Source organism: Maylandia zebra, linkage group LG8 (assembly GCF_041146795.1).
Source record: "Maylandia zebra isolate NMK-2024a linkage group LG8, Mzebra_GT3a, whole genome shotgun sequence".
NCBI classification, from domain to species: domain Eukaryota; kingdom Metazoa; phylum Chordata; class Actinopteri; order Cichliformes; family Cichlidae; genus Maylandia; species Maylandia zebra.
The window spans coordinates 21,136,871-21,156,306 of record NC_135174.1 but is presented as its reverse complement, the minus strand read 5'-3'; the positions used below and the strand labels follow the sequence as shown (position 1 = coordinate 21,156,306).

The 19,436-nt window shown below is 40.5% G+C and overlaps 1 protein-coding gene across 1 annotated transcript; it reads right to left on the bottom strand.

The window, feature by feature from the left end:
• Positions 1 to 16,198: 16,198 nt before the first annotated feature.
• foxi1 (forkhead box i1) lies at positions 16,199 to 18,049 on the bottom strand. Its single transcript, XM_004561171.3, has 2 exons — positions 17,357 to 18,049; positions 16,199 to 17,080 (listed from the first exon to the last, which is right to left on the bottom strand). Exons 1-2 carry the CDS (start codon positions 17,952 to 17,954, stop codon positions 16,545 to 16,547), a joined length of 1,134 nt encoding a protein of 377 aa, XP_004561228.1. The 5' UTR covers positions 17,955 to 18,049; the 3' UTR covers positions 16,199 to 16,544.
• Between the last annotated feature and the right edge of the window lie 1,387 nt (positions 18,050 to 19,436).

Genomic DNA, 19,436 nt, shown 5'->3' with positions numbered 1-19,436 from the left:
ATAACGGATTCTTCTTGCCGTTTGCTGTGCAAACACTGACTGAATAAAATCAGTGATGGACGGTAATCTCTTCCTCTCTGCATACTCTCGGTCTCAGAGCTGACCAGAATGGATAAACCTGGGATTAGGCAGAAGCCCTAAGCCCTGACCACTCACTCTGTGTGATAGGATTAAAGCAGAAACTTTTGTACCTGTGAAACATTATCCACTAAGGTCCTGAATTACAGAGGACTGTGAAACAGACACCTCCAGCTGCGGGGAAGTGGGGTCACACATTCAGCCATGTCGAGTAAACGGTGGTAGGCCATAGTAGAACGGGGGAAGGCCTGGCCACCTTCCACTTTTAGGAACATATTGCTGGCAAGTGAGCAGTATGGTGAATACATGTAGGAGTATAAAACGTTCTACTCTAGTGAAGAACTCAAATAGCTTTATACAACATGTCATATTCACCCATTATTTTGTGCAAGAATTTTTTTCTACATCTAAGATTAAACGTTCACACACACTCAAACCACCAATCTTCAGATTAGCTCATGACCTGCTCCACCTCCCGAACCACCACCCCAAAATAATAATAATAATAATAATAATAATAATAATAATAATAATAATAATAAGAAGAAGAAGAAGAAGAAGAAGAAGAAGAAGAAGAAGAACCAAGTGGTACAAACAAAATAATAAAGCTTATCAACCCGAAAAATAGAGTCATGTGCCAAGACTCGATTATTTGATGTCGTGATTACAGTGGCGTGACTTTTTTCCCTCCACTGTGGCAGTAAGGTAGGTGTGTCTATCAAGGTGTGCCTCCCTGTTGCATTTCTCTATGATGTAATGAACTTTTATAGCGCTGGTGGATCTGTAATAAACTGTATTTTATGAATTTGTTCTGTCGACACAGAAAAGCAGCTCTATGTGATTTCAAAATTGTTTTTTTAATGAATTTGGACATAAGTTGGATTTTAAGACATTTTAATGGATGCGCATGGCTTTGAGTCTGTCTTGCTGTGATCATAAGGTGTTCTCACACTCAACTCGACTGTGTGATATTGGAAGGCAGGCTGGTTTCTTACTTATCTCCATCATTAATCTTAATTTGTCAGAGAAGGCTGAGGTGAAGGTGGCGGGAAAAAAGAGAAGAAGGAGGAGGAGGGCTGAAAGGTAATTGCACCCCTGCTGCTCCATTATGGTGTCATTCCTCTGTTAACAGAAGATAAGATCTTCCCCAAATCACCTGAAGCCAATTCTCCACTTTACCTGCACAGACAGAGAAAAGGAGAAAAAGACAGAAAGGGTTTTTGGCTCAGTCTCGCCCAAACAGCGATGGAGACAAATTGATTTAGTCACTCTGTGTAGAATCTTACTCGCCATTTTGTCTGTATGGTATTTGTATCTATACCTACAAGATGCAAATTGTTGACATGTTACAGCCAGAGTGATGGATGGATGCAGGGTTGACCACTTTCTCTGCCCCATGCCGCATGACACTATGGTTGATTAATGTGGTCTTGATTGGCGGGTGCGATCACTGGTTCAAGGAAGGATGGATACATTTAACCTACTGACACAACACGAGGTTCAGTTGAATTGGAGCCATTTGACCCAGACACAGAAACAGTTAACATCAAAAACAGTCAGTCAATCTCATAGGGCTTTTTTTTTTCATTAAAGAACATGGCAGGACTTTCAGATACTGTTCATCTACTGTAGGTAGGTTTTTACCTCCATATGTCCAGTTTCCACATTTTTTTAAGGACACACTGCACACCGTGACAGGATATGTTAAGTTTTTGGCTAATAGTTCTTTGGGAATCAACTTGTTGGTGCAAAAATACTCTTTTATGTCTGAATAAAACTGATATCTTTAACAGGCTGCTAATAAGAAAGTATCTGCAGATTCTTTTGAAGGTTCTTTGATAAGATGTTTTATATCCCTTGAGTATGGTGTCTAATTTTTCCTTCTTATCCTTGAATGATTCGTGATTCATTCACTGGCAATGACATAACAAACGAAAACACATTTTTCTGAAAATGGTCAAGTACAACGACTGGAATAAAGAAAGAGTTAAAAAAAGAGTCAGTGTCCAAAGAAGAAGTCCAAAAGACTTTAAGAAAAAGTATTTTTTAAATTAAAGGACAGTCTGTTTCTGTGGAAATAAAATATGAAGAGGTGAGTGGTGGCTCAACTTTTGCACGGTACTGTGTATCTGTCAAGAAACTTTTCTATATATATAGCACACATTGCTTCTCTTCCAAAAGTCACTGAATTTTTAAAACAAAATATACCAAGTCTACATAATCACACTTTTTACACAGGAGGAAAACCTTTCAGGATAGTGAGGTACTCAAGCACAGCTCAAGGGGGCAGCATACAATAACTAGATCAACTGAATGAAACAAACCCCTTGACACCTTTGTTACCATAGATGCAGATTTGTAGCCAAATACCCGGGAATTGATTATGGGAATAGTTTTTAATTGTTATACTTTTTGCATGAAATCACATTTAAGAGTAAATAACTTCAATTATATATGTGGAATAGGCTTGTGATGTTCCAGAAAACATGTGGGATCTTAGCAGTTTTTCATTTCCCTTCATGTTTTCACTTTTGAGGTTATTCTCTTTCTCAGTGAGATATTACAAGTCTTCTGTTTGAAGGAGCGGCCCTAAGAGTCACTGGAGTGGGACACAAATCCATAGATCATAAACACTCAGCTGTAATTCTGACACTCCGTCACAGATAGCAAGCTGCTCTCCAATCCATATGGTCATAAAATTACAGAGATTCCAGCAGTCTGCACCCTTGGACAGGACATATAAATTCTCGCCTGCCTTACAGTATTTTCTTACCCTGGTTTGGGAATGAAACACTTTTCTGTGCAAAGAATCTGTGCAGTTTAGCCAAAAAAAAATGTGCAAAAGCAATGTAAGCTTTAAGGTAACAAATAATACATGCAGGGAAAAAAGTTGTTTCTTATATTTTTATGTCCAAATAATAGTTTAATTTGGGTTTTTTAATCCATGTTGAACTGTCAAAGCACTCAAAATGTCATGTGATCGGCTCCTGTCAAGGCTCTCAGAGCCTCTGAGTGTGTTTTACAGAAGCCAGATGGGGAGAAGTACCAGAATAAAGTGCATCAAGTGCCCCCTATTGTGCTTCATGAATGGATTAAAGGATTTGCAAAGGTCTGTCATAAGGCCTTCAATCATTGCCACACCTGCCTGAAATTTACAGCACCGACTGTAGGGGGAGGGAAGAGCCTTTGCGATGTTGTCACAAGGAGTATAACTTAATCTGTCAAGTCATTCAGCTTAACATCAACACCTTGAGCAACAAGAGCAGAGATTTAAACCATGACATAAGACACTGCAGATTATCACAGCGCCTCGGTCGATGAAGTTCATGTTTGGGAATGTTGCTGCAATTCAATACTTTCACACTCCATTATTCATCAGGTTTTCCACATCTCGTCTGCTGAGTTGCTGTGGCATTTTAACTTGTGATGCAAAGCCTTGAAAGCTGCAATCACGCGTCTGTCTTTCTAAGAAACAGAGGTTCTTTGAATAAAGTCGAACTTGATATTGCTTTTTAAATTTCTAACTTCTGCATAAGAAACAATGCAGCTTCTCTTCAGGAGACAATGTCCCGTGTCAGATGTGGAGACATGGTGTCTGATCAGAAATCCTCAGGGCTGATTGCATGTACATGAAACAATTTGTCAGCCAATATAACCGACTGACCTCCTCCTGACCACAGCCATGACCTTTATCCACTAAAAGATAAATGGGGCTAAATTTAATATTCTTTTTGAAGTTATAGCCTCTCCAGAAATAAATAAACTCTTATATTTCAATGTGAAACAACTGACATAGACAAAGCATAGACAGCATGAAGCAATTGGCTGTATGTAACCTGTTTCCCATTCTACCTGAGCTTTTCCTTCACCCACTCATTCCCTGATTCTCAGCTCTGTCTGAGCTATCAAGCAAAAAGCAAAATGACGTTGGAAACCGCCATCTTTAATATACAGTTGCAACCACCATCTTTAACATACAGTCTTTGTTAAGAATCAAGAGAGGTGGCTACGTGCAAAACAAAAAAAGTTCATCTGTAAGTAGGTTATTCGAAGCATGTCGAAGCACAGTTTTTACATATAATACCAGACTGATCAGCCAGGCCAATGTTAGTATTTTTAACAAAAAAATGCAATAGGTATGAAGTGATTTGCAGTGGTTTGCCCACCAGATAGCAATGGCAAATTAATTGTTTAACATGAAATCTGTAACTTGGTTCTAAAATCTAAAAGTGCTTCTCTGTATGTTAATGTCATGACACATGAATATTGGATTTTTGAAACAATTCCAGTGTCAGCTTCAAAAATCAGTTGCCACATTCATACATGAAGTGAGGCATGAAAAATTATGCACAGGAACATGCACACAAAGCACAAAGATTAAATAGGAAAAAACTCAGCCATGCGCAAAATATATTAAAAGTAGTCTAAATAAAAGCTGGATTTTTTGTGCTTTTCCCTAAAAAAAAAAACCCAGCCAAAAGTAATAATGGTGGAGATAATGCTCCCTGACCTTTCTTCACCCTCTGTGTCAACTCATCACCTCCTAGTTGGATGTCAACGAAGGGAAGAAGAGCAGAGAGGGGTGAAGTGGGAAAGAGGTAGAAGGGGAGCGGGCTGGCAGGAGATGGATGGGGGTGGGTGAAGGGATCACCTTGCCAAATCCGCTGTGAAGGTCTCTGTTCTGTGCACTTAGTGTAGCAGCCGGAGCCAACACCTAGCAATGTGCAGGTCTCCCTGGGGCGACACTCAGGCCCTGGCCTCCCTGCCATTGTCATCTGTCCGTCTCTCAGCCAGTCTCTCCGTCCACAAATCTTGCCTGGAGGAAACTTACTTCCTCCTTCTGCATTCTTCCTCCCTCCATTACCCCCAGGAGGAGCAGGAGATGTGTTGGAGGGAACTCCCATGCAGGGTCAAGGGAGTATCGATGTCGAATCCTTAATGTCCGCATCTTACCACTAATTAGAAAATCTATCAAACAATATCAGACATAATAAACGAGAAAAAGCATATCCTCACATTATTTCAGCTGCTGAATATATGCCAGTGACATAAGAGTGATAAGATGTAATCACACCTCACTGACTGGAATGGCAAATATGTCATCGTCCTGAGACAGGGTCTAACCGGGCCATTTCAATGAGTGCACCCATGTCAGGGTGATGTATGGATGCAGTAACACAACCTCTGTGAAGGCATAGGGGGGAAAATGCTGCACTGCCAACCTGCTTCTCAGATCCTGAGCAGGAGAATGGGGGCTGCATGTAAACATTTAAGACGCGTCACTCATTTCTCCTCTGGTGATTTATAGCCAGCCTGGATGCTCACCCTACCAGTACTTATGTGTAAAAATCTGACAGAAAGCCCCACTAGGGGTCTAAATTTATTTAAAAACTTACATATAAATAAAAGTGATGAAAATAGACATCAGATAGCTAAATAGAAAGGTCAGTCATTCTGCTTTTAACACTCTGGATTACACCTTCAGAGGTTTGTCTGACAAAACCCTGCCCTTTGGCTGGTTATACATTTTGTGAAGCTTGGTTCTCTTAATGGAAATGGCTTGGGAACTCATTTGTGAGTAACAGCAAGGGAAAAAAACTAAGTCCTGGAGGAATTTCTTCCCCTGGGGATCCTTAAGTGATGTCCATCTCCTCTCAGTCATTCAGAGCTGAAACAGGAGAATGTGCCTGACACTTTGAGAGCTCTTAATCAGGATCTCTTAAGAAATCTGTTTTATCAGAATCCCACTGTGTGTTTAAAGATTCAGAAAGGCAATTAGCCATGCAGATAGTATGATTTTTTTTTAATGTGCTCACTCCTGTTTGGGGGCTGTTGTCCTGTCAGTGTGCAGAGTGCATATTTGCATTGTGAACAAAAGGCTGCAAAAGATTTTCCTGAAAAATAAAATATTGCTCTGTGAAAATTTTGAATGCAGTGAAAACATCACGTATTAGCAGTCGGATTCCAATTCCTGGGAAGTACAAGCCATCCAATTTGCATAAGAAAATTAAATCTTTTAAATTCCGGTTTTCTGAATGTAGTTTTAGTTCACAGCATAAAATAGTCAGGAAAAATTGTTTACTGTTTAAAAACTCATTTAAAGAGAAACAACTGGGCAAATCAATAGCTTTATAGTTACTCTAATTTTAATCAGTGACACAACCTGCCCAGCAGAGGTCCCCAACCCCTTTCCTCCCTCTAAACAGAAACCAAAAACCTCTCCATGCCAAAGCAGCATAGAGACAGAGGATCCTAAAGCACAATAAAATAGGAGATGTATGGGAACCATTGAGGTAGAAATGTCTGCAGTGATTTATCCCAGCGTGCCTTTCCCAGTTTCGACTCAGACATGCCTACATGTGAAGATTTAAATGTGAGATACAGGTGAGGAAATTCAAGATGACCCCGACTGAAACTATGAAATATGGGAGCATAAATGTACATTCTGTCAAAGAGGGTAAAATATCATGTGGGTAACACATACTGTACCATAGAATGAACCCCTGCCAGCTCCTGGAACAGTGCCCATACTGTGATCTGGGAGTATTTGCTTGCTGTATTCTCAAAAAGTTGCTCATTTTATACCCCGCCCCACAGGATGAATCTCTAGTTCATTACCTGGATAACACGAGCAGAAAAACAGTTTAGTAGGTGACTCCAAACATTATTGCCTGTGCCTTTTTAAAGGCTTTCTAATCCTTTAAGTATGACACAAATACTTAACAAAGGAATGCTTCTTCTCTGTGATTAAGCACAACCCGCTGAGAAGAGGCTTCTACTTGCCATAAGATGTCAAAATAATCAGCTCAAAATGCTCAGGAGCTGCTTTGTCTCAAAGAGCTGGTCATGATTTGTGACAAAGCCAGAGTGTGTAACCAGGAAAACAAGGACGGTGCGAACCAACAGTGATAAAATAAACAGCCAAATACACACTGGGTGAAATATATAGCTTATATACAGGTTTCCCAATCTTTTCTGACAATTTATAGAAAAAAACTGATTATTCATGGCAGTTCTGATTTTGATTGTCACATTTTTCGAAGTTCCTTTTTTCTCTTGTTCTTAACTCTTTATTTTGTGTTTTTTAACAGGTGCATGAAATTGACTCATTTTGCAAGTTGAAGTCAAGCACATAACATTTTACATTATGAATGACTTCAATTCTAAACTGCAGCAGAGGTGACCATCACCCAGGAAGGTTATTAGAATATAAAATTTCTCAAGCCATCCCCTATGTGAATCTCCGATGCCGTTTACTGTAAACTAAAGTCGATCCTGACATGCAGGTGCTCTTCCCTCTAACTGTGTTGTAGGAAAGTGAGAAAAGGACTGCATGTAATCCACACCTGAGAGAGGAAATCAGATTGTCTCAAAATTGAAATCATCACTTCATACGCAGATCTGTTAAGCAATGTCAGGCTTTAATTTAGCCTGAGAATCTTCTTTCCCAGATATTCATTCAATAAGTTCATATCTGACTTATTTAACAGCCTTTCACGGCAGAATGAATGAGCACTTGGGCTCTGTTGGAAAGCCTTGAGATATATGATATTGACTTTGGCAGAGTAGTGTAATCAAGTAAGCGCTATATATCTTTTCTTGCACTGACAGTTTCCCCTGCTCTAGCATGAGGCTGGCTTTTAATCAGAAACAACAGCGTACATCCGATCAGGCTTTTCACACCAGAACCAGGGCAGTGTCATGCTGCTACAACATCAACATTATCTCAAAATACCAGTTTTTGCCCATAATATCTGGAGCCTTTTTGGGGTTATCTCAGTAAATGAGCAATCCAATTCATGGAACACACACACACACATAGGCTTTCATGCATCTGCAGTCAAAAACACATGCAATTATTGCTTCTATTACATCCATGAGCAGCATGCTTCATCTGAAGATCATTTTAAACAGTCTGCTGTCTCTGAGGTCTATCTGTGCACTTTAGCAGGTGGCTCTTTTCATTAAACCTAAATGCCCGATGGCTGTGCTGTTCATTAAAGGCTGTCCAGTAATATGGGCCTGAGATGATTGCCCCTGCAGTGGTTAAATATAGTGGTTGGACAAGGCCTCTACCACCGTGTAATGAAAAAAGTCAGTAGAGCCGGGGCTATTACGCTGTCAGCGCTCATACCATTACAGACCATTAAAAACATCACAACTCTCTGATTCATCCTCATTATATTTATTGGATAGATGGCTTGGTCTAATTGTAAAAGCAGTCCGACCCCTGCATAGTTCAACATGTGTCATCTATGTGTAGCCATGCAGGCACTCTGTGTTACTGAATAATAGCACAGAGGGTCTGATCAATTCAAAACAAAGATGTGCAATTATGATATATTTAGACTTTTAAAGATGTGGAACTTGCACCGTTTTTGTGTTCATTCCATAAAACAAGAGAACAAAGCTGTAAATTTAGTCATTAGTGCTGGACCCACACGAGCTCCCAGTGTTGACATGTACGCACAGGGCAGTGTGCCTGGCTTATTTAACAGAACGGAAATTAACCTCTTGTCACCTTCCCTTAATCACAGTCTTTCCACAGCGCTATGCATCCACTTTTGACACTGCTGGACTACAAGGGCTACCTTTTCCAAAGGGTACCTTATAAATCCAGCTACACATGCTTCAACACCAGAGAAGTCCTGAGATATACCCAAACAAAGCATCCTCTGACTGCTCATTTGTGAAGGTCGTTAAAGTCTAATCATATTTAAATGACTCTCAAAGAGGCGTTTGAGCAGATCACCAGTATGCAGATGGGGGAAGAGGGGAACTTGCCCTCCAGGACTTGTTCTTTTGTCTTACCTCCTGGTTTGAATCCCCTGTGGGACTGTAGACATGTCATGACACATCAGCCTGCAGACAGAGAGCTACCTGACTGGGACAGGGACTGATACTACAGCAGACAGGCAGACTACCTTTATAGACACCCCCTAGATACACCCCCACCAAGCCACCTACACACACATACACTCACACACATTGCGATTTAAATGTTGAACACAAGAGCTATTAGCATAATGATAAGATGTAGTGACACCTCCCTTTGAATTCTACCAGGTAGCCTTGAAGCCGAGTGTAATGAAAGGGATAATTATATAATTTATACAGGGAGGGTCACTGACAGCTAAACAAAGCTATTTGGCTAAGGTCTGACCTACCTAATTAAGAAACAGTCCCCGTCAAATCTTTGACAGGGACATCAGTCTTGATGTTCCTGTCAAAGATTTGATCACTGGCAGTTTAAAATACATAAAAATGAATGTTGTCCAGCAGTTTTTAATAGCCCATAAGACACATAGTCTGCATATTTTTTCTAATCCAAAGAAAACTACTTAGTATTTTTCTGGATTAAAGAAGCCTAAAGAAAACAATATTACGTTGTCACAATCATTCACTTATTCATTGGCTTTTAACAGCTTTCCAAATGTTTTAACGACAATTTCAAATCCTACTTCACACTGAGATTCGTGGGGGGGGGGGAGCCCCCTTAAAAGCATACACTATAGGTTATAATGCAACATATAATAAAATCACTAATGACCATGAAACGTCCCCACTTTGTTACTCACATTTAATTTTATTAATTATTTTCAAATGGTATTGATTTATTTTTCTTTTATTTGAAGATAGAATTTTATATAAATCACATTATGAACACACCTTAAGGACAGAAACAGGAGTGAAAGTTTGGTAAGTGTATCACTGAGACTTTTGGCAGACAGTAAAAGAAAAAATGATTTTTAAAAAGCTGCTTCCTGTGTTTTATTGGATAATACAAAATGTAACTAACGGATGAGAAACACCTTTGTTGATTGTTTTGATTATTTTTTCATATTATTAAAACCAAACAGACCACAAATCTCAAAATTAACTAACACTGCAAGAAAAACACACACACAGCTGACTGAAAATGACACTGTGGGATTATCTAAGTCCTACAAATCACTAAATGCTTTTTTCAAATCACAAAGTATAATTATACTCCGACTCTCAGCACAATCCACTGCAATTTTTGTAATTTATGCCAAGCTCTCCTCTGTGTCTCTAAGAAAAGCGAGTATTTCTTTAATGCTTGTTTTTTTTTTGTTGTTGTTCGGCTCCCCTAAGATAAATGTGCTGTAGTCAAACCAAGGGCATGAGAATGGCCCATTAAATGGCACAATAATCAGCACACCTCTCATCGTCATTAGTTAAATACAGCCCTACCCTGTCAATGTTTTAATTGCTCCTTTGTGTCCCTCAGATTATCTCAGGCTTGTAAAAACCCATTTTCTCTCATGCTGAATAAAAAACGGCCTCTTTGTTAAGTGGGGGCATGTCAACACACTTCTCTGGATGATGTTGGCCTCTCGGCTCTGCTGTCAGCATCGGTGTTGAGCGGACAGACACACATAAAAACATGCATGGGTGTGCGTGTGCGTGTGTATCCTGAATTATGTCACAGTGCTGGAATGCCATCGCATGACAAAAGGGAAGAGACTGTATTAAATGAGTTAGAGCTACACGGCATTGGAGCAAGACACACACAAATAACACAGACACACACAATTCGCTTGTTACATACAAACACAACATGGGCAGCAGTGCCACACTGTCGGCAATTTAGCGTGTTAATTGAGAAGCTTTTGCAGCAGAAGCAGAGAAGACTCTCTATCCCGGCAGCATGCATGTCGTGTGTTTATAGTTGACACCCAAGCTGTTTGGGGTTGATAGACTTCAATACCAGAGTCAACACATAGCACTTGCTGTGTGCTGATGCTTGTTTAAACACTTATCTGGCAAACATGTGTCTTCTTTCTGCTTCTTGGATTGCTGCTGCACAAGCCAAGCTGATTTTCATATGACTAGTGTCTCTCTATTTCCCCTAAACAGGAGAAATAGAGGAACCCACACAAATAGAAATCCACATATCACTTATATTTTACAGTATTAAAAGAGGGAACAATCCTTGATCTGTACAAAAACTTTAGTGTGTCAAGAATCATCAGCAATAAAACAATAAATGTTGATAGGAATCACTGACTGTGCGATTGAGGTGTAATTACCTTCTTAAGGGGGTGATCAACCTATTAAAGTATTACATCTTGTTGATTAAAGCACTTTAAAAGCACGGCCTTTCTTTCCCTCCCCTTTAAGATGATAGCAGCTGGCTTAGAAGAGAGCCAAGGCCTTGAAGTGTGGGCTGGGATTAGTACCATAGCAAACACAAAAGGAGCATTTGAAGGGGGCATGCCTGTCTCTTTTGAAAGGCTATCATTTAGAGCCTTCAGCCATAGATCATCTGCAGTTTACATGGTGAAAACTTTAAATGTTGATCATACCCATTATTTGTCTCTGTGAGGGGTGCGTTTGATGGTTTAGGCCAGGGAAGGCTCCAAAGGTCTCCGAGCTTCAGTCTGTCTCCCCACTCCTGTCTCTCTATTGGTATGCATCCCTCACAATAGAGGCAGGAGGCAGGGGGTCTCATTAGGGGCCGGGGGAGAGCTGTTCTGGGAGGGAGCAGTCGATGAATTCCTCGGGGCAGATGCACCATCATCACACAGCAGTGAAGCTGAAGAAAGGAACATGGGAAGCAGGTGAAACGAAATAATTCTCACTGGCGTTCTGCAAACTTTCGTGCAGCAAAACACAACTCGCAAAAACACAAAATGTCTTGCAGAAAGACGTGTCTCGAAATACAGTGGTACTCCAGGTGGGCTGCGTCTTTTAACAGCGGGAACTTCATCCGATGTGACTTTCAAACTGAGAGATGGCTTCCTTTAGAACTACTGACAATGACTGACAAGTGGAACAGAGGTAGCTATTTTGAGGGTCCCCTGAGTACCAAATGATGACCTGACTTCCGTCTTGCCACCAAAAGTGCAGGCTGGAGTAAGTTAAATGAATTCCCTCTGGGTAGCTACTTCCTCTGTTATCTGTCACCACTTCCTGTCTGTAAGGGGCAGGTAATGACAGCATGCAGGTGCTGCAAGCCGGGTGGTATCACTACAAAGTGTCAGAAGCACAAAACATACCATTTTTCCCTAAAACAATATTACATTGTTTAATTTCTTGTTTAAATGCATCCATGTGCTCAAGCAATCACAATTCCAAGTTTTTGTGCGAGGTCAGATGGACCCTTATCATGTGAAAGTAGTCCCTGAACCAGGCTACAATGATTACACATTGGCTGTTACTCAGATATTTGCTCTGCTGCACTGCACAGAGAAATTGATGTTCCACGAACCCTGGATATTGTTCTCGGAAGGTCACGGTTTGGAATTTCATGTAAGTGATGAATGGTTGCAGATTCACTGAGAGGCTTATGAGTAAGTCTTTCAGTGTACTGAGATAATCAGGAAATATAGCTGAAAAAATATTCCGCTGTGATACTTGTAATTTTTTTCTTCTTTAATTACTTAAGGTTGGCTTCAAGCGAGCCAGAAACAGACGTAAAACTTGTTAGAAGCATCAAATGATTGAAGCAAGCTTTCTTTTCTGGATTTCCAGCAGTGTGTAAAAACACTGCCATGGTTTGTTATGACAAAGGTCACGGATAAAGGATGATCTGCCTACAGTTCCCTAATGCGAGAACAAAGACTTTTTCAAAATATATTCCAGCAGTAGAGTGAGCAGGGGATAGGTTACATTGTTTTGGGGATAGGTTTTCCAGACAGAGTGATGTGAAGACAGGTCCTGGCTGTGGATTTACTGGGACTCGTTCTAGTCTGTTAATCCTTGTATCTCTTTGACTCTTTCAGCAGGTTCCTCAGCTGGAAAGCCTCATGGGGCTCTGAAGTGGCTTCCTTTCCTGTGTTCGCCATTAATTTTCAAATGAGCCAGTTTCCACTGCTAGAAAAGAGGAAAAATCAAGATTAAAATAATCTCAGGAAACTCCATGCACGTGAAGAAAAATACCAAATCAACATGGTGCAAAAACAAGTTGAGAAAATCTATTTTTCCCATCTTTGATAAGACTTAACAGCTGCTTATAATATACTAAAATCAGATTTTTTTTACAAAATTAGAAAAGAAATGAAAAAAAAAAACTACATGAATACTTTATCAAGTGTGGTTAGAATAGTTGTCTTGACATTTTCAATGTGCTCTCAATAGCTGAACAATTTGCACTGAGATGACTCTTGTTCTGTATAAAATCATCCATATGGCTGCTCAGCCAGAGCCAGGATCCCATGCTATTAGCGGCTCAAACATCAGTCTTTTTATGGGCCTCAGACGGGGAATGATGAAACCAAATCAGGTCATGCCAATTGATAGACATTCTCCTCAGCTATCACTTGCACACACAGTCCTTTTAAAGTAAAGTCTAGAGAGCTGCCTCTATCTTTACAGGTGTAGCGTTGCTTCCCCAGAAGCTGTCATCGTATTGTTCAATGAAATATTTAACTTCCTCAAGAGATTGAGCTGTAATATAAGAAATCATCCCTATAATGCCCACTGACTGCTACAAACAGATGTGAAATTTCAAAGTAGACCCAGACTCTGTTTAGCCCCCCCATGGACGAGCTATCATGTTCTTCACCGAGGTCAGACGCACAGTCTCCCTTTTCAAATTATACCCCTCAGATTTGTCTGTTAGGTAGTGTTATATGGGCTGTGGAGAATTAAAAGGCTCTGATTTTATTTGAAATTCCCGGTGCTTTACAAAGTAATCATTTCCCATACAAAGTACATCTAAAAGCTACGCTAAACCTCTAAACCACAGAAGTAAGCCTACAACACATGGCATGGGAAAAATAAATAAATAAATAAAAATGGCAGATTATGGGGAGATTAAAGGTTGTACAGCTTGTTATCTTTGTGTATCAGTCGAGATCTTGGTTGACAGCTGATGGGAGTTATCTGGAAATGATACATCACTACTTCATGTCCCTCACTGACTACTGTCCCAGGCAGCAGACATCAGCACTCCTGTTGTGATTTTTACATTAAATAAAATTAAATGAAATTAAAACAGGGGAATATCTTTATTTATGCATTTATTTATGTAACTCTTCAGCTGGATTCATCGTCATTCAATAAAACACAGTAAATGAAGAAAGCTTCCCAGTGTATCTAGTCCCATATAGAGAAAGAGAATTAAAATAATCCAATGTTGAAACACTGACTCCTTCAATTATGAACCACCCTCACCTTTCGAGACATGACCCTTTGAGGATGGAACCCATCATTATGGATTTAGCCCACTAGGCATGGGGATTGAGGCCACCCTTATGCTGAGGCATTCTCCTGAGTCTCAGTCTTTATTCCTGGAGCAAGGGGCCCTCAAGCAGGTAGACATGGCCTGACTGATATTCATGTGGGCCAGGTAAATGTGCCCTTCAGGCATGGGGCACTGGAGCATTACTTTTCTGAGAAATGGGAAGGTGAGGCAAACTTGGAAAGCAAGGAGATGTACTCTGCAGTTTGCTGCATCCACACTCATATGGTGGTGCTTTAATAGTAGTTTCTGAGAAAGCATTAATACTAGCCAGACCACCATGGAGAAATACTCAAGTGTGCACAACTTTATATGCAAATGTTAAAATGCAGTTTAGCTGCCAAAAATACTCAGAACATTATATTTTATTCTAATGATGCATTAATGGGTAATAATGCTAAACTACTTTATATACTGCAGGGTAGCTTAATATAAAATAATACATCATTATTTATCAATTGGTTGCTCTAGTGGGGGAAAAAACTTATCTTAATACAATTTTAAATAATACTGAATTACTGAGTCTAAGAAGTTGAGAACAGAACTAAGGGATCAAGAAATTACACCATGAACAGAAAGGCCTGAGAATATAAAAGGCTCTATACTCTATTCACTAGATGTGATGAGGATTTCAACAGAAAACTTGTTAGTGTGAGAACCTCCTGTATGACAAAAATCCCCTTTGTCTGATCCGTGGCCCTGCTCCACAGATAATGGAGCAAAATGTGGCCTGAGGGAGATAATTTGTTCCCAGATCTTCAGATCGCAATATTTTCATTTGAGCCCAGGAGGGGACCTCTTGAGTTGCCAGCTTCCATTGTGTTCCAACAAGGGGCACAAAAGTCTTGTCAATTAATTTTTCTTTTATTCCAGACCACGGAGCGCCTGGGTGAATTCAATTATCAACCAATTAAGAGGTGTTTCCTTTTATTTACAGACTTTGATTCCGTGCGTATCCATATTGTTTGAAAATAAGACAGAAGCCGGGTGTAAAATCACTTGAACATTTTCCCCGCATGAGTTGTTTAATAGCCTTTCCCCCCAATAGCAGCCTTTCTGTTGTGTCCCCTGGGTCACAAGCACGACAAAAGCGCATTACATGCTGCTGAACTCTCTCGTCAGTTGTTTGGCGGATGCTCCTTCACAGTGCTCTCCAATACAAACAAAAAGCCCTCACACAGACAGTCGGCCTTTTGCGTGACAAGACTTTGGGAATAGATGGAGACAGGTGGAATATTCAGTAAAAGAAAAATGAAGGTTGAAATCAAGCAGTCTCAGTCTGAGTCAAATCCAGTCCAGACAAAAAGCTGAACTTCTGAACCTCATGGAAGCAAGCTAAAGGTCTGATTACTTGTTAATGGGTCTATTGGAAGTGACAAGCGGAAAATATCTCTGTCTTACACACTTTACAGCTTACAGCTACTTGACTTCAGACTTCCTGACAGACCATCAAATATTTGTACAACTTTATGCTTTCATGGATTTGAGAACCTAATGAGGTTTTGTAAAGCTTTTTTAAAATATATTTATATATATATATCTGACTGAGACTCTGAGCAACAGTGAAGCAGGCTCTCCAAAATACTTTGAACTTTACATCTACAAACAAAGCAGGGGCGAATCACACACTAATAAATAATGGCCCCATGTGCTGATGTTGATACATCATCAATGAATGACCCTACAGCAGACAACATGGTGTCCAAGGAAACACATAAATGTATTTATTTTGAGGAAAAATCCAGAAAAAGTCTGAAAATGCTTTGTACTGCCAGATTCACGTGGGGAATAAAACATAGTAACTCTCATTAATTATATAGAATTTCATACAGTCAAAGCCTTGACTATTTCTGACTAGTGCATCCAGCTCTCCAGAGGAAAAACAGGAAAATGACACATAAGCCTTGAATATGGAGTTCAAATAAATGACTTTTATTCAAACATAGAGGACACAAGTTTAAATAAAACACAATTAAGTCTAACATACATGGTTCTTCTTATGAAAATAATTTCTGTACATAGGCATCTTCTTTAAAGACTAACTGGTCCAATCCAGCTGCTACAGTGTGTTGTTTTTTGTTTTGTTTTTTTAAATCTACCCATCAGATCTCAGTGGGAAGATGCACTGACAAATTTTCTCAGTTTGAGAGAGTCACTGTGATAAACACCAGTTTAGTTCCAGTAGTCATACTACAAGGTGGCCAACCACACCAGAAAATTAGTATTAACGGGTGGTTACATAAGAACTGTGAGCAGTCTACACCTCTGTTCCTTCCCGGTTGTATATGAGGTTATTCACACTGAAATGGTTGGAGAGGCTCTGCACTGATGTGTAATAGTTCATTCTGCTGTTGTCAGAGTTCAGAGGAGAGATCACAGAAGGCGAGTAGGAGCCCAGTCCAGACATGCCCTCTCTGGGCTGAGATAGTCCCCCGACGTGCCCGGAGCCGTAGTCTCCACGCTCTACGCCCCGGGCCCCGTCGCTTCCCCCGCTGCTCGCCAGGATCGAGTTCACGCTGGATGAGAAGCTGCTGAAACAGGGGCTGTGCTCCGCGGAGGGAGACGGGGACGACTTGGGCTCAGTGGAGGCCGGAGAGCCGTGCAGGCTGGGCGGGGAGGCACTCAGGAGGCTGGCAGTGTCGGCGAGCTTGTGTGCGCCGTCTTCAGATTTAAGTGGAAGAGCTGTGCTGTCAGCTCCGTTCAAATCTGATCTCCTCTTTCTCTTACGCCTGAAGTTCCCGTTGTCGAACATCTTCTCACAGTTTGGGTCAAGAGTCCAGTAGTTTCCTTTACCTGTATAAGAAACAGAAGAAATAAAGAAGGGGGGGATGAAAAACGCTGACATGCGAATACTTTGAATTCAAATTTGTTCCTGCTCAGAACTGAACAGTTCACTTGACTTTTCACATTAAAATCTAAAAATAAATAAATAAATAAATAAAAATCAATAATTAAACGTCTCTGGTATTTCAGAAATACTTTTGATAAAGTTTACAAACAAAAGTAGTAATGATTCTCTGATATATAATCACAGAAAATTATGAGAGGTTTATAAAAAAAAAAACTCACCAGGGTCATCCTCGTCCCGTGCCACTTTTTTGAAACAGTCGTTCAGTGACAAGTTGTGGCGAATTGAATTCTGCCACCCAGCTTTGCTCTTCTTGTAGAAAGGGAAGTTATCGGCCACATACTGATAAATCTGACTGAGAGTCAACTTTTTGTCCTGGGCATTTTGTATGGCCATCGCTATCAGTGCGGAGTAAGAATAAGGTGGTCTAACCATTTTGAAGAGCTCCTGCTGGCTGGATATGGATAGCCATCCCAGGTCTGCTCCACCAAACCCGGTGGGAGGCGGTAAGAACTGCCTCTGGTTAGACCCGTATCCAGACTGAATATAAGACGTGCCGTTGTTCCCTTGAAGATAAGGAGAAGAGTTGATGCTCGGTCCGTTTAGCCATAGGTATGGGTTTGTAGAGGGGGACGAGTACTCTCCGAGGCCGTAACCGGAGGGGTGAGTAGGCGGCCTCTGAGTGTGATGGTGATGCAGATTCTGCTGGTAAACGCCGTAGTTGTCGCAGTACACGGCCATGTCCAGGAGCTCTTGGGCGCTGTGGTGCTGAATAGGGCTGCTCTGTGGGTTAGATGGTTGGTGTCCAAAAGCATTCATAATCCGCCTTAAACAGATTCCCCAAACCTAATTTCGTCTCTGTGTCTCTCCCTCAGGATAGAACTTATTCGGAGAAGCAGGAGTATTTATGCGCAGCGCCCGGGTCCTCCACAGGTAGCCCATTGAAGAAAAGTTTTGATTTGGTCACACCCCCCTTCTCTGTCTTGCTACACCCAACTCACCCAATCTCCCTATCAATGAGCATCGATACTTCTTTTAAATGCAGCGACGAACTTCGTGTTAATTGTAAAGTATGCCCACATTAAGGAACGTTAGTGGTTTCGAACTTTCTCAATAACGACGCGTAATTACGCACCGCTGCTTAAATTGGGTGACAGTGTATACAGACGTTACAAAAGGAATCCTTCGCAAATAATCCAAAGTGAAATACAAAGCACGGTTGTGGCACGATGTTAATAATTGTTCCTTACTAGAATAATATTTTTTATTGAATTTTCTTTAATATTGTGATCAAAACTGCAGGTCACAAACGTATCTCGTTTAAATCAGTTTCGTTTAAAACTTGGTATCCGTGTCAGACTCAAACAAGGAAGTTCCACGTGCTTAAAACTTAAAAAGAATTTTGTTTGCAATAAACACTTCACAAGTGCCACAAGTTTTGTGTCAACAAGTGACTCGTGGAAAGCATACTCACTGCAAGCTCCCCAGGAAAACGGGTTATAGCTGCACTGCGAATTAGGAACAATTATATTTCTAATTATGTCATTATTTAATTATTCTGCATTATCAAAATTTGCCTATATTAGGCTACGGGGGCGGGGTCACTTTTTTCTACTAAAATTATTTTATAGGCACTTTTGAGAAAAACAGGAATAAGAAAAAAAAACACATTCCATTCACTTACATGTACATACAAGTATAAAGGTATATAATTCTACCGAGAGAAGCACACAGAAACTAAAATCTGGTCCAGAACTAACTTATTTGGTGTATTTGCTTGGAGGGAAATCACCTGGTGGTGTGTAGCCGACCCAGACGGGGGGCTGCAACAGCAGGCAAACGGTCCTTGTTTCGACTGACGGGAAAGTGGAACAACTTTAACAGCATCGATACTACAGGCGTCCAGAATGTGAGGTTATTTCCAGTTTAAGTGCTAAAAATCAAAACCTAACTGCGCAACCATGACAGACAAATCTGTGCTGCACCATTTATTTCTTAACACTGTGTTTAAAACCTTTCTGGAACTTAACAGGCCAATAGTAGCTGAAATCTATTCACTGCAATAATTCGCGTTCGCCTTTTTTAAATGATAAAAGTAGCTCAAGAGTTTCAACGTTTGAGCTGCGATTTCTTTCATAGCTCGCTGACACAGCCGAAGTTTGAATTTCAAGCGAATCTAACACGTTTTTTTGTTTTATTTTTTTGTTATTGTTAGATTATTATTTCATCTGAATTCTTTAGTCGCAGTTTGCTGCCGGACTCCTGCACTAATCGGCAGAACATTCCTCCTCTCCATGACCT